This window comes from Anomaloglossus baeobatrachus, chromosome 2 (genome assembly GCF_048569485.1).
Source record: "Anomaloglossus baeobatrachus isolate aAnoBae1 chromosome 2, aAnoBae1.hap1, whole genome shotgun sequence".
NCBI classification, from domain to species: Eukaryota; Metazoa; Chordata; class Amphibia; order Anura; family Aromobatidae; genus Anomaloglossus; species Anomaloglossus baeobatrachus.
Genome location: NC_134354.1, coordinates 99,571,800 through 99,586,912, shown reverse-complemented (window position 1 = coordinate 99,586,912; position 15,113 = coordinate 99,571,800). Strand labels below are relative to the sequence as shown.

At 42.9% G+C, this 15,113-nt stretch overlaps 1 protein-coding gene across 2 annotated transcripts in view; it reads right to left on the bottom strand.

Moving 5' to 3' along the window:
- Nucleotides 1-6,424: 6,424 nt before the first annotated feature.
- LOC142291019 (uncharacterized) overlaps nt 6,425-15,113 on the bottom strand; it is a 38,519-nt gene continuing 29,830 nt past the window's right edge. For both annotated transcript variants that reach the window (XM_075335225.1, XM_075335226.1), the window contains one exon: nt 6,425-8,865. In XM_075335225.1, the coding sequence (XP_075191340.1) occupies nt 8,828-8,865 (38 nt within the window). In that variant the 3' untranslated portion in view covers nt 6,425-8,827. The remainder of the gene's footprint in view (nt 8,866-15,113) is intronic.

Genomic DNA, 15,113 nt, shown 5'->3' with positions numbered 1-15,113 from the left:
GGCAGGATACTCACCTGTCACTAGCGATGTCCCCAGCGATGCTGTCCTCGGCGATGCTGGCTCCAGCGCTGTCACCGCGATGCCCCTGCTCCCTGCAGTGCTGCTCACTGCAGTGAATAATCAATGAAAATAATGAGCGGGGGTCAGGAGTGGGAGGCAGCAGAGCCGGAGACAGCAGCGCTGGATACAGGTAAATATAGAAAGTCTTTTTATTTAAAAACCCGTGTTTTCTCCGGTACATATCACACTGATGTCACACGGATTACATCAGTGTGCGATCCGTGTGACACCCGTGCTGCCGGAGAAAAAACGGACACGTCTCCGTGTGAAATAGCGGGGCCACACGGTCTGTGTGAAAACACGGCCGTGTGAGTACACAATAGGGTAACATGGGTACGTGTGACATCTGTGTTAAAAAGGAATGTCACACGTACCTAAAACACGGACGTCTGAATCCAGCCTTAATGTCTTATCCTATACCCTCAGTGTCATTATCTTAGACTATATATAATTACTCATCAGGGTCTCAAAACTGCATGAATTTGCTTCCCCAGCAAAGTCTATAAGATTTTATTTTTTGCTGTCCGCACATTGCAGTTTTTTTTTGGCTGCGTCTTTGTGGTGACAACAAAGATGCAGCATGTCAATTCTTTTTGCCTTTTTTTCTGCATTTTTCACCTATTGAATTTATTGGACAAAAACGCAGCAAAAACGCATGCTTTTTTATGCGTTTTTCTGGTGGGTGCGTTTTTTGGGGCCAGAAACGCTGCATCTTTGTGGTCAGAAAAAAACGCAGCGTGCGCACATAGCCTATATGTGATGATAGTACAGGAGGGGCTTCAGTATAAATACTGTATATGTAGAAAAAAAGCCTGATCTGCCTATAGAGCAGTATTGTAAGAATACACAGGACTAGTAAAGGGTTTATCCAACATGTAAAACTATTTTGGAAGCTATAGTGAGGCTTTTACAGGACCTCTCTCCCCACAGAATAACTGTCCACATCCAGTACAGACACTGGGGGCCGATCATTACCTGATAATTATGTAATGTGTGACGGTGGAAAGAGAAGAGAGATCACCAGTTTCCAACAGGAAGAGTATATTGGGTGGTAATGCTTCACACCACCACATACTGACTCTAAAGGGTGCTTTACACGCTGCGACATCGCTAACGATATATCGTCGGGGGTCACGTCGTTAGTGACGCACATCCGGCGCCGTTAGCGACATCGCAGCGTGTGACACCAAGGAGCAACGATAGCAAAAACGGCAAAAATCGTTGATCGTTGACACGTCGCTCCTTTTCATAATATCGGTGATGGTGCATGACGTTGGTTGTTCGTCGCTCCTGCAGCATCACATATCGCTGTGTGTGACACCGCAGGAATGACGAACATCTCCTTCCCTGCGTCCACCGGCAATGAGGAATGAAGGAGGTGGGCGGCATGTTCCGGCCGCTCATCACCGCCCCTCCTCTGCTATTGGGCGGCTCTTAGTGACGCCGCTGTGACGCCAAACAAACCGACCCCTTAAAGGAGAGCTTGTTCGGTGTGTCCAGCGACGTCGCTAAGCAGGTATGTGCGTGTGATGCTGCCATAGCGATAATGTTTGCTACAGCAGCGATCACCACACGCACGAGCGACGGGGGCGGGTGCTATCGCTAGCGATGTTTCAGCGTGTAAAGCACCCTTAAGGCTATGTGTGCACGCTGCGGATTTGCCACAGATTTGCTGTAGAGGTGTCTAACATTGCTGCAGACATTCCCCAGCAAAATCTATGGGTATAAAAAAAAATGCTGTGCGCACACTGCGTTTTTTTATACCTGCGGATTTGCCCGCAAATTTTCCGCTTCGGAATTAATGAGCATGTCACTTCTTTTCCGCAGGTACCTGCAGTTTTGGCAATAGATAATGGTAAAAACCTGCAGGGACCAACCTGCAGAAAAACCGCGGCAAATCCGAATGCGGGATTCTTTCAGTGGGTCCGTTTTTTTTTAAGAAAAAGTCAGTTTCTAGTGCGCACATGGGCCTTAGGGTATGTTCACACAGAGCTTTTTTGCTGCGTTTTTTTAGCTGCAGATTTGTCTTTGTTTAATGCAAATCCATGCTAGTAAAAAGCTGCTTTTACAGTCCCAGCAAGGTCTATGAGATTTCTAAAATCTCATGCACACACACACAAACACATCAGGTGTTTTTCCTGACTGTTTTGTCAAATACCTGTGTTTTTGGTCAGGTTTTTAAAGAATGCGTTTTTTCATTGATACATCCCATTTTGTAGAGAAAAAAAAGCAGCAAATCTGCACCAAAAACGCAGATGACTCAAAGGAGATTTCCTGCCACAAAATCAGGTTTTGGTCAGGGAAAAAAAAGCACCAAAAAAGCTCTGTGTGACCATAGCCTTATAGGGGATTTCCCTATATGGTGGATAGATGGCAGGATCGGTGGATTAACGTTAGTAATCTTTTCCATGTGAAGATGCTGGATAACATTTTGCTTCTCTTTGAATATTGTTTGGCTGATGGACTCGGTGGTTTTCCTAGGACAAGGAATCATTACCTGATAATGATGTAATAATGTGTGCAAAAAAAACTGCGACTGGCTGTAAATAATAGATTCCATTATTAACTGCAATAAAGAAGATGCCAGAAGAAATCCTGTGATATAGGCAGGGCACAGGACAGATCTCTTCTGCGCACTATAGAATTTGCAAATAGGCGCACATTATACTGAGAGAAACCGAAAATGAACAAGTAATAAAAACGTTTATGGTAGCTATAGTGCGGGCCCCTAGAGGCAATTTCCCTGGTAGGCCCCTCACACCCCAGTCCGACCCTGCTCATACCTGGAACAGTCTAGCATATTCCCTTCCTGTTGCACCTGTCAATCAAATAGCAGTGCATTGCTGGAACTTTACCTGCACATATTTCTGAAATACAACATCCAATCTCAGAACAAAAGCTATGCTTACATTCAGCATCCTGGTGCCAGTATAGCACTGGCTTTACTTTATATATGAAAATCCTCATGGTTGGGTTTCTTTAAAGTGATATTTCCATGTCTCAAGTGGTGACATATGACAATGATATGCCATCATTTTAAGTTCTGTTGGAGTCTAGTTTTTAAGATGCCCATAGATCCTATGAATGAAGGTGCTACAACGCCCACTGCAGTCCCTTCACAGTCCTTCCCCTACACAGCGTTGTCCTGCTACCTGCTCAATCACAGCTTTAAGGTGGCTTTACACGCTACGAGATTGCTAAAGCAATCTCGTTGGGGTCACAGAATTTGTGATGCACATCTGGCCGCTTTAGCGATGTCGTTGTGTGTGACACCTATGAGCGATTTTGAATCGTCGCAAAAACGTTCAAATCGCTCATCGGTGACATGCCCCCCTCTTCCCAATTATCGTTGCTGCTGCAGTAACGATGCTGCAGTAACGATGTTGTTTGTCGTTCCTGCGGCAGCACACATCGCTGTGTGTGACGCCGCTAGAACGACAAACATCTACTTACCTGCATCCACCGAAAAAGGAGGAAGGAAGGAGGTGGGCAGCATGTTCCGGTCGCTCATCTCCTCCCCTCCTTTTCTATTGGCGGCGGTTCAGTGACGATTCTGTGATGCTGAATGGACCGCCCCCTTAGAAAGGAGGCGGTTCGCCGGTCACAGCGACGTCGCTGCACAGGTATGTGCGTGTGACGCTGCCATAGCGATAATGTTCGCTACGGCAGCGATCACCACATATCATGCCACCGACAGGGGTGGGTGCTATCGCACGCGACTTCGCTAGCCAATGCTAGCGATGTAGCAGCGTGTAAAGCGGCCTTAAGTCTATGGGTCAGTGGAAGTCCCAAAGACCAAAAACCCCTTCCAAATATAAAGTGACGACATATCATTGCCATCACATTATAAGAACACCCATTTATATCTCGGGGATTATCTGATTTATCACATTTACAATGGATACGTTACTCATATTTTATTTTTCTGGGAGCAGTTCTCAAGATCTGCCAAAAAAAAAAATTGCAAACTTCTGCAGCATACAGAAAAGTGAACCCCATACATAATATTTAAAAAGATGTTCTTCTCACATTCCAGATTTTATGAGGACCTCAAGTCAAGTAGAGGGAAGAAAAGACTTTTATTATTCATTATCGACTCGCCATTAGCTAAACTAAAATAAGCCCTTCATCCTAACTGCTTGTTAGCATACCAGTACTAGCACACTTATATCGTTGAAGGTGAGCTGTTGGGTCAAGCTTTCCCTCCACCCCACCTGTGGGAATATATACCATATCTATGTGTAGACAACACTTCTATCATTTGTCGTGGAACCCTTGGGCGAGAGAGAAGTTTAATCTCCCTGAAACCACTCCAGTCATAATGCGTTAGTGGTCCTTAAATGCAGGTTTATTCCCAATGAAAAATACAGCAAGCTAATGCTTGTCAGCTTTCAATAAAACTAGGCCATTAACCATATACCTTAAACTGCACTGGTTGTTAGCGATGGGACATATGGCAGCTAAGATTATGCTTTTTTCTGCCATATCACGTTTTCTCAATTTTTTTTTTAAATGAAATGTAATGTAAAGTTTTGACTTTAAAAAATAGAAATAACTAGCTGTAGTACCTGGCATTGCCCGGGATAGTAAGGCTGGGGCGACACGGAGATCTACTGAAATCCTCGCATGACACTCTGCTCACGCTGGCAGCACAGCAGGAGCAGAGTGTCATGCGAGTGTCACTGCGACTGAGGTCCGACCGTGCGATCGGACCTCAGCTGTGGGGGTTGGGGCGGCCCTGAGGATGGGCGGGCTGGCTCTGTGGAGGAGAGGGCTTTATCTCCCTCTCTCCACAGTAGCCAGCTATTGCCATTCTCACCCAGCACTTGCGGTACACCGATGTACTGCGAGTGCAGTGTGATCTTTCTCTCATAGACTTGAATGGGTGCGAGAGAAACAAGACTAGCATTACAATCGCAGCATGCTGTGATTGTTTTCTCGGTCCAATTAGGGCTGAGAAAATAATCGCTCATGGGTGCTGGGACATAGGCTAATATTGGTCCGAGTGGAATGCGATAAAAGATCGCATTCCACTCGCTCCGATTTTCATGCCGTGTGGCTTAGGCCTAACTGTCTCTCCCTCTCTCCCAGTCTCTGTCTGTCTCTATCTGTCTTTCGGTCTCTTTGCCTGTCTGTCTCTGTATCTCCTTGTCTGTCTCTGTCTATCTATTTGTCTGTCTGTCTGTCTGTCTCCGTCTCTTTCCCTGTCTGTCTCTGTATTTTTTTTGTCTGTCTGTCTGTCTCTCGCTGTCTGTATCTGTCTCTTTCCTGGTCTGTCTCTGTCTGACTGTGTGGCTTAGTGTCTGTCTGTCTCTGTGTGTCTGTCTGCCTCTGTTTGTCTCTATCTCTCTGTGTGTCTGTCTGTCTCTGTGTGTCTGTCTCTCTCTGTCTTTCTCTGTGTGTCTGTCACTATGTCTCTTTCCCTGTTTGTCTCTTTCCCTGTCTGTCTGTGTCTTCCCTGTCTGTCTGTCCATTTCTCTCTCTCTCTGTCTGTCTTTTTGTCTGTCTCTTTGTCTGTATCTTTCCCTGTCTGTCTCTTTCCCTGTCTATCTGTATGTATCTTTCCCTATCTGTCTGTCTCTGTCTGCCTTTTTCGCTGTCTGTTTCCCTGTCTCTTTCCCTGTCTGTCTCTATCCGTCTCTCCACAGAAATCATATTACCTCACACATAAACTTCTTATACTAAGAATGTCCTTTGTTCCTATAACAACCAATTAGAGCTGCTATTAATGACCTGTAGTTCCCAGATCCATTGACTTTAATGGAGGCAGGTTTTTTGAAAAGTAACTGTAAAGCGCGGGTTAAATTTTCCAGTCAAAACATAGTCTATGACGTTCCCTGAGTCACATGGGGTGACTGTTACTTTTACAATCACAAAATTTTGAACAATGTACATTCCTTTAGCGGACATACATACACACATACACTCAGCTTTATATATTAGATTTTGGTTCCTGATTGACCTGAAATGGGAAAAGTTTATTCTGATTTCATGCCAGATAGTGAGAAAAAAAATGCATCTGTGTCTTTTTAGATAGTGTATGTAAACTTCTGGATTCAACTGTATGCTATGAGCCCCACATAACCTCCTATATATGAGCCCATAAACTGTGGAAAGAAAGCGCACATAGGGTTTTAACCGATAGAGATAGGTGCAGGGAATAGGACAGGTACTCACCTGCTTCAGTTGTGACAGGCACAACACCTTGTCAGCACGGAAAATGGTAAATGAATACAAAAGTGGTCAGCTGCAGCCCCAATATTGCAACAGGATGGGGGATGATCAAAAGAAATCGGGTTAAATGCTGCGCTAAAAACCACAATCCAAAGATATATCGTGAATTCCTTTTCTTTATTTTCACAGGTCTACGCGTTTCAAAGGCATCTCCGCCTTCTTCATCAGGACAAAAGTCAGAAAAGAACAGCATAACCTTGGTTATGTAGAGTACCATTAACCCCTTAAGGACCAAGCCAATTTGTACGTTAATGACCGAGCCTCATTTTTCAATTTTGACCAGTGTCCCTTTATGAGTTGATGCTGGATTTTTTCCTCTATTTCTCCAATACTACCTGAAAGCCGGTTCAGAGAGTCCATGCACCACACCCTAATTATAGACATTCATTAGAGTTTGGTGAGCTGATACAATGCCTTTGTGTTTGACTTTGCATTATTGTAGATTAGAAGTTTCGGTCTGGTTGAGCGCTAGTAAATGGGCTGCCAGTCTTGTAAGATGATTAGCTTTATTATTAATAATAATAAAAAGCTCCTATTTTTACACAACGCGTTTCAGCAAAATCACTGTTGCTTTCCTCAGATACCATCTGCCTCATGATAGCAAATGTTCCATTGAAAGTTCTGTCTGAATGACATATTTCAGGGATTTACATGTAATCCATGGTGCAAGCGCTCATCGTAGAGCGCAAGATAAATGTGAGCTGAGCTTTTTGGGAGTCAGAATGAGCAAATCAACAGCAGGTCAAGAATTGGTTTTATTTATTTTTTAATGCCGTTCACTGTGCAGTATAAGTGATTAAATGGCTTTATTCTTCGGGTCAGTGCATTTGCAGCGATACTAGATTTATATTTTTTTTTTCATGTTTTGCAACTGTCACACAATAAAATGCCTTATTTTCACAGTTGCATCACATTATTAAATTGTTTTTTCTATATTTCTTCAGACAGTCATGTGAGGGCTTGTTTTTTTTGTGGGATGAGTTGACGTTTTTATTGAAACTATTTTTGGGCACATGATATTTTTTGGTCGCTTTCTATTCAGATTCTTGGGAGGCAAAATGAGCAAAACCAGCAATACACAATTTTTTAGTTTTTTTAAATGCCGTTCACTACTTAGTAAAAGTGTTAAGACAGCTTTATTCTTCAAGTCAGTACGATTCCTAAAGTATAGTTTCTTTATACTTTTTTTTTTTTACAGTGTTCACTGTAAGGATTAAATAGCGTGACAGTTTTTATATTTATTTATATATATATATATATATATATATATATATATATATATATTTATATTAGTGTTGTTCTGGACATAGTGATACCAAATATGTGAGCTTCATTAGTTTATTTTTGTTTTTACATAACATGCAACAGCATTTTTACATGATGAAATATTTTTTGCTCTTTATTTTCTGGTGGGGGGGGATATTGATTTTTTTTTGTTAACATCTGTTAGTTTTTCACTTTGTCCTTCTATTGGACTTTAACTTTTATTATTTTGATCACATGTATTGCAATATATGAGACCTGTCAAATTACACTGACAGACTGTCTGTTAGATCCTGCTTATGGCTGGGTCTAACAGGCCTTCATACCTGGCACACCAGGAGGTCATTGTGTGACCTCAGGGTGCCATGACAACCATCGGCTCCTTGTGATTTCATCAACGCCGTGAGAACCCCGCTGCTGGGAGGAAATAAACTTTTTTCCTTCCAGCAAACTGGGGCTTATAGTCATAGACGTGCTGTCGGTGCAGTTTTAGACACCGCTTTATGCATATTGAGCAGCACTGCACTAAGCTAGCTATCAGTCAGAGTTGGCTGACAGTCAGTGACAGGGTATAGTTCAGCCGCCGTAAACTGTGCACTGAGTGGTGAGTGAAATTGTGGCAGTCGTGTCCTCTTGACTAAAAGCTTGAGGCTGCCGTAAGTAAATAAAGTTAAAGTCCTCCCAGTAGTGGGGTTTTTAGTGTGGCGGACGCACGGCCTCAAAACGCTTATATCCTGCAAATTAACCCCATAACTGTAGGATAATGGCCTTTTTTTTACATGATAGGTTCCTTTTAATAAATTTAACGCAGGCATCTATGAAAATGAAATGTCTAACTTTTCACCAAAATTTGGCATACATGCAATGATAAATGTTTTTTATCCAGATTTTAAACCAAAACCAAAACAGGATTAAAAAAAATTGGGAAAAATAAAAGCAAACTTCTTGCTTGATTCACTTTGTATGGTTCAAAAAAGCACCAATGCCATTCCCCATAAAACTGTGCATGAAATCATCCCAAGAGCCGTTTCTTCACCTCTTTAGAAGAATGGAAATTCTCTAGGATCCAGGGAATGTCTAATCACCCATAACATTGTATGTCCAGATCTTTACCAATATGTAGCACAGCAATTTCATTATAAAAAATAAAAATCTAATATTTTACAAAATAATCTTTTAAACAGAATTTAAAAAGTTAAAAATAAGTTTCCATTTCCCAAAAAAGCTCTGTTTGATGTTTAGATTTGGTATAAATGCAATCAATTTTTTATCAATGAAAAAGATATCCACTTGGTGGTTCTGTCAGTTCTGCAAAACAAAAGGAAAGTAGAAGTAATATTTTCTTTAAATAAATAATTTACCATGACAAAACACGTCAGTAGGAGTAGCTGAAATTAGATATTAAAGAAGTTTTCCTACAAGTTATATAATTACCTCTGCATACGATAGATGATAAATGTCTGTCAGCCCCTGAGTACATTGCTCAGCAATCATCTTCTGTTCCACAACGAAAGGCTATGACTGGGATCTAAGGGGAGGTTTTCACCTTATGGAGAGTGACACACCAGGTCTGGCATGCCAGTATGAGGAGACTTAAACATCTTGCAAGCGCCTCTAGGAAATTTAATTTGTAAATTGCCTCTTCAGAGAAGAAGAGCACTTGAACTCTAGTGCCACCTCTTAACAATCTTAAAAGTCAATATTATCAATTTAAAGTGAGCCTTACTATATGACTTAGGATATATAAACTAAACCAGAATCTCAATTTGCAGTCACTGTGTTTCGGGGTGCTGCCCCTCATCAGTGCAACGTATGACATCTGGTTTGGCTAAATGAGAGGCTAAAGCCTGCTTTACACCTTTCAATTAAGCATACGATATCGTATGCGATGTGACACGCCTCCATCGTATGTGCGGCACGTTCAATTTGTTGACCGTGTTGCACAATCGATTAGAAGCTGTCAGACGTACTTACCCTTCCATACGACCTCGATGTGGGCGGCGAACATCCACTTCCTGGAGTGGGAGGGATGTTCGGCATCATACCGACGTCACACAGCAGCCGGCCAATAGAAGCAGAGGGGCGGAGGTGAGCGGGATGTAAACATCCCGCCCAGCTCCTTCCTTCCGCATTGCCGGCGGGACGCAGGTAAGATCTGTTCATCGTTCCCGGGGTGTCACACGGAGCGATGTGTGCTGCCTCGGGAACATTGAACAACCCGACGTGCAATTTTTAGGAAATGAACGACGTGTATGCGATGAACGGTTTTACGTTCAATCGCAGTCCCACATAGCTGTCATATGCTACAACACCACTAACGATGCCGGATGTGCGTCACTTACGACGTGACCCCGCCGACACATCGTTAGATATGTTGTAGCGTGTAGAGCCCGCTTAAGACTGGGATCTTATGGGGACGTTTTCTCTTTATGGAGAGGTACACACCAGGTCTGGCATGCCAGTATGAGGAGACTTAAATGCCTTGTATGTTCCTCTGGGAAATTTAATGTGCAAAATGCCTCTTCAGAGAGGAAAAGGGAAAGGACTTCAACTCTAGTTCCACCTATTGGAAGTAGCAATCTTAAAAGTTAATGTCAACCTTTTAAATGAGCCTTGTTATATGACTTAGGATATATAAGCCAAACCAGAATCTCAATTTGCAGACACCATCCATGTTTTCGTCAGTGCAAAGTATGAGATCAGGTTTGACTAGTTGAGAGGCTAAGGCGGGCTTTACACGCTGCGACATCGCTAGCATTGGCTAGCGATGTCCAGCGCGATAGCACCCGTCCCCATCGTACATGCGATATATGGTGTTTGCTGCCGTAGCGAACATTATCGCTACGGCAGCTTCACACGCACATACCTGGTCGGCGACGTCGCTGTGACTGCCGAACTATCCCTCCTTCAAGGGGGAGGTGCGTTCGGCGTCACAGCGACGTCACCAAACGGCTGGCCAATAGCAGCGGAGGTGAGCGGGACATAACTCCTTCCTTCCGCATAGCTGGTGGACGCAGGTAAGGACATGTTTGTCGTTCCTGCGGCTCCACACACAGCGATGTGTGGTGCTGCAGGAACGACAAACAACATCGTATCTGCAGCAGGAGCAACATTATAAAAATGAACGACGTGACATACATCAGCGATTTTTGTCACTTTTGCGCTCGTTCATCGTCGCACCTAGGCTTTACACATTGCGATGATGCTACTGGTGCCGGATGTGCGTCACTAACGACGTGACCCCAACGATATATCAGTAGCGATGTCGCAACGTTTAAAGCCCCTTACACGTTCGCCTTATGGAGAGTGACACACCTGGTCTGGCATGCCAGTATGAGGACACTTAAATGCCTTCCATGCTCCTCTGGGAAATTTAATATGCAAATTGTCTCTTCAGAGAGGAAGAGGAGCAATACCCAGAAACATGGTGTCTGCAAATTCAGATTCTGGTTTGGCTTATATATCCTAAGTCATATAGCAAGGCTCGTTTTAAAGGGTCGATATTGATTTTTAGGGTTGGTACTTCCAATTGGTGCCACTAGAGTTCAAGTCCTTCCTTTCTGAAGAGGCAATTTGCAAATGGAGTAGCAGGGTGCATTTGCAGCAATGCTGCTCCATTTAATTGCTATGACATATAGAAAGGTTGGTGGATTGGGAGCAGTCGGATTTCCATTAATCAGATATTTATCAAGTATCCTATCAATTGACAGAAAACCCCTTTAATAGCACTTATAAAAAACAGAGGCATGAAAGGGTGAGGAAATGATAAAGACATTTCAAGGAACGCTATAAATTTAGCAAAATGGGGCAAACATCGATGTCGGCTGAATAGCAGGGCAGTACCAGTCACCAGTGACCAATTCAGCATAGTTTGCACATACTGCAATCAGAACATTACAGCAAAGTATTAAATAAACTTCAATGGAAACTGTCCATGACTAACTGTACTACAGCAATCTCATATGCATCTAGACAGGCTGATATGCCCCACGGCCAACTAGGAAATCAGTGCGTAACCTTGCCCCGCAGCTATGTGTTTGACTCACATTTATAAATCACATACTTTCCCATTGCATCACTGCATTGTTGTTACATTACACTAAATTTCCATGGGATCTCCGAGCACAAGCATTTACTCTGTAAATGGAAGATAAACAATCCGTAGAGAGCTTTCTTCAAATTATCACTTTACAACATTGTAATCTGTATACAGAATGACATTCCAGAACTGCCAGGACACGTTACATTGGTGGATGCTGCACTCGCCGCACCAAAGGAAATACATCTTATTGATTAGTTATAGAATAAACTACGTTCTATGAGATATGTGTGCTGCAAGGGGAGCCCCGACCTCCGAGGAGAGGGTAGTTTATCAGTATTAGACACTATTCACATAGCAATAGGGGGTACATCTGGCACATTTGATTAGTTACCAGGTGTATGTGCTGAACAGACAGCACCACAGTATACCGAATAGTTTTTTGCAATATTCAGTTGCAAAGGAAATGGGACTATTTACTCAATATATTTTTTTCACTACTTTCTTTGGAAAAATTGGGACAGAAATATTTGCATTAAACAGTAATATATGTAAATTCATGTAAACCATTCTGTAAAAAATAATGCACATACAGTATATAACAAAAGTGCAAAAGTGATTACTCCCCTTACATTTTTGTAAATATTCTATTATCTTTTCATGGGATAACACTGAAGATCTGACACTTTGATACAATGTAAAGTAGTCAGTGTACAGCTTGTATAACAGTGTAAATTTGGTGCCCACTAAATAACTCAGCACACAGCCATTAATATCTACAGTGCTGGCAACAAAAGTAAGTACACCGCTAAATGAAAATGGCCAAATTGTTCCCAATTAGCTATTTTCCCTTCTTGGCGTCATGTGACACTGACTATGAGCACTCAACTTCTTTGGCCGACTACAGCAAGGTCTGTATGCAATGGAACCTGTCTTATTAAACTACCCGTATGGTCTTGACCACCGTGTTGCAGCTCAGATTCAGGGTGTTGGCAATCTTCTTTTAGCCTAGGCTATCTTTACGAAGAGTTAACTTCAGTGTAGCTCCATGAAAGATATAAAATATTTACAAAAATGTGAGGGGTGTTCTCACTTTTGTGATATACTGTGTATAAAGATTTGTCTTGCCTTAAAAGCAGCTGTATTATCTTTTTTCACTAGTGCCCAGCTCCTAGACTACAGTTTTCTGTGAAGCGCTTACTTCAGCAGTCAGCAAATAGATAGAAAAACAACGGCACATACCAACAAAGATTCAGATATTAACGTTCTTTATTTCATCTAACGGTACACGTACAGTTCTACGGTCCATTCATGAACCCGTAGAAGTGCTTTTGGGCACAAAACGGACGTCGTCCTGAAGGGACCTGCACCCAGCTCTCCTACCGTTTTTTACCTGCACCGTTGGGTTGGACCCGTAGAAGTGCTTTTGGGCACGAAATGGCCTTTGTCCTGAGGGGACCCGCAGCCAGCTCTCCTCCTGCTTTTTACCTGCATCGTTGGATGAAATAAAGAACGTTAATATCTGGATCTTCGTTGGTATGTGCTGTTGTTTTTCTATCAATTTGCTGGCTTTATGAGAAAACTTCTCTCTCGGTTCAACGAGCACCCACGGCCAGTCTACCTCCTGGAACGACTTGAACTAACCTACTCCTTGCTGACACCGGTGTGAGACACTGCGCGGTGGTGCAGGGCCACTTCTTTCTATTGTTTGTGGCTTACTTCAGTAATGCCCAGTACCTCTGCCTTCCTGATTGCTGTGAATTGGGACACTCCTAGAGATTGATAGCTCGGACCAGCAGCATTGTGTTCTCTGAAGCTGCAAGTAGAGACTGCTACATGGAAGGAGTGTCGGGGCACTAAAAACTGGCCGCATTCAGTAATCTGACCAGCTTCAGTGCAGCGCTTGTAGTCTCTGTCTCAAACTAATATAGGCCACTTACAAAAAATAGTGTTATGATTCAGGCTACATTGTTACATACTGTATAGGCTAAGGCTGCTCAAGCCAAAGTTGCCCCATAGCTCCTCTCAACACAGTATGATGGCCCGCACAGCTCCCTATATAGAGTATGATGGCTCCTCAGCTCCCTATATAGAGTATGGCACCCAGAGCTCCCGATATATAAAATGATGGATATATTACCCCCTATATACTTTATGACGGCCCCTACAGTTCCCTATAAACAGTAGTATAATTCCCATCACACACTGTGATGGTCCCACAGATCTCTATACACAATGTGATGTTCCCACAAATCCATATACACACTGTGATGGCTCCCACAGTTTCCTATAACAAGTCTGATTGCCCCAAAGACCGCCAAACAGTCCTTAACGCCTCCAGTGTATCTTGTCTTCAGTCGGACCCCATTGCTTGGAAATCCTCTCTGGTGATGGTAAGTTACATTAGGCATACTGCATAATGTCATTTAGCAGACTTAGCAGCATACAGCATGCCGCGTGGCCGCATTTGCTATTCTGTATTTCAGCTGGGACGGCACTGGGCATTCGCGTGACCCTGAGCAGCCATCCACTGTCACCCAGCCCAGTCCGTCCCTGGTTGTAAGACATAAGAAATTTTTACACAGGTCGATTGTCTAAGTCTCCTGTTCCAAAGTATAAAGTTTGTTAGGATTTTATAAGGGTTAAGGCTATGTGCGCACGTTGCGTACTGTCCCTGCAGAAATTTCTGCAGCGATTTGAACAGCACACGTGCGCTTTTAATCGCTGCAGAAAGAGTCCGTAATGAAAAAAAAAAATAAGCCGATTTCATGCTCTCTGACTGCAGCTCCTCCCATAGACAGAGCGGGACCCGCAGGCAGAGCGCACGAAAGAAGTGACATGTCACTTCTTAGAATGCGCGCTTCGGGCAGCAGCCGAAACACTGCGCTCTAATACGCCACGTGCGCACGGCTCCTGCATAATCTTCATAGATTATGCTGGGGACGCAGGACGCATGCAGTTACGCTGCGGTGCAGATCGCAGCGTAACTGCATGCAATTACGCAACGTGCGCACATAGCCTAAAAGTTTTGCAGCTATTTTCATGTTCTCAGCAAAATTTACAAAATGAACTTTTTTTTTACAGACCCATTTAGTTTTGAAGCGACTGACGGGCCTAGATGTAAAAAAATAAAACTACGGTAAATTGATATAATTTTAAGATTTGCACCCCTTGAACTATTGAAAGCTGCATTTACAAAGTTTGTTAACCCTTCAAGTGCTCCACAATATTTAATGCAAAGCGGAATGAAAAAATTAAAAATTACATTCTTTCAGCTAAAATGTTTTTTTAGCCTCAAATAATTCATCTTCATAAGCTGTACTGAGAGAAAACGGAGGAAAAATGTGTTAAGCAATTTCATCTTAATGCACAGATATCGCATATTTGGTTTAAATTACTGTTTTGACACAAAAGGGAAGGAGCGTTATTTGACTTTTGGACTGTAAATTTGATTGGAATATTGTGCACCCCATGTTGCATTTGCAGAGCTCCAAGTTACAAAAACAGCAGAAATCTC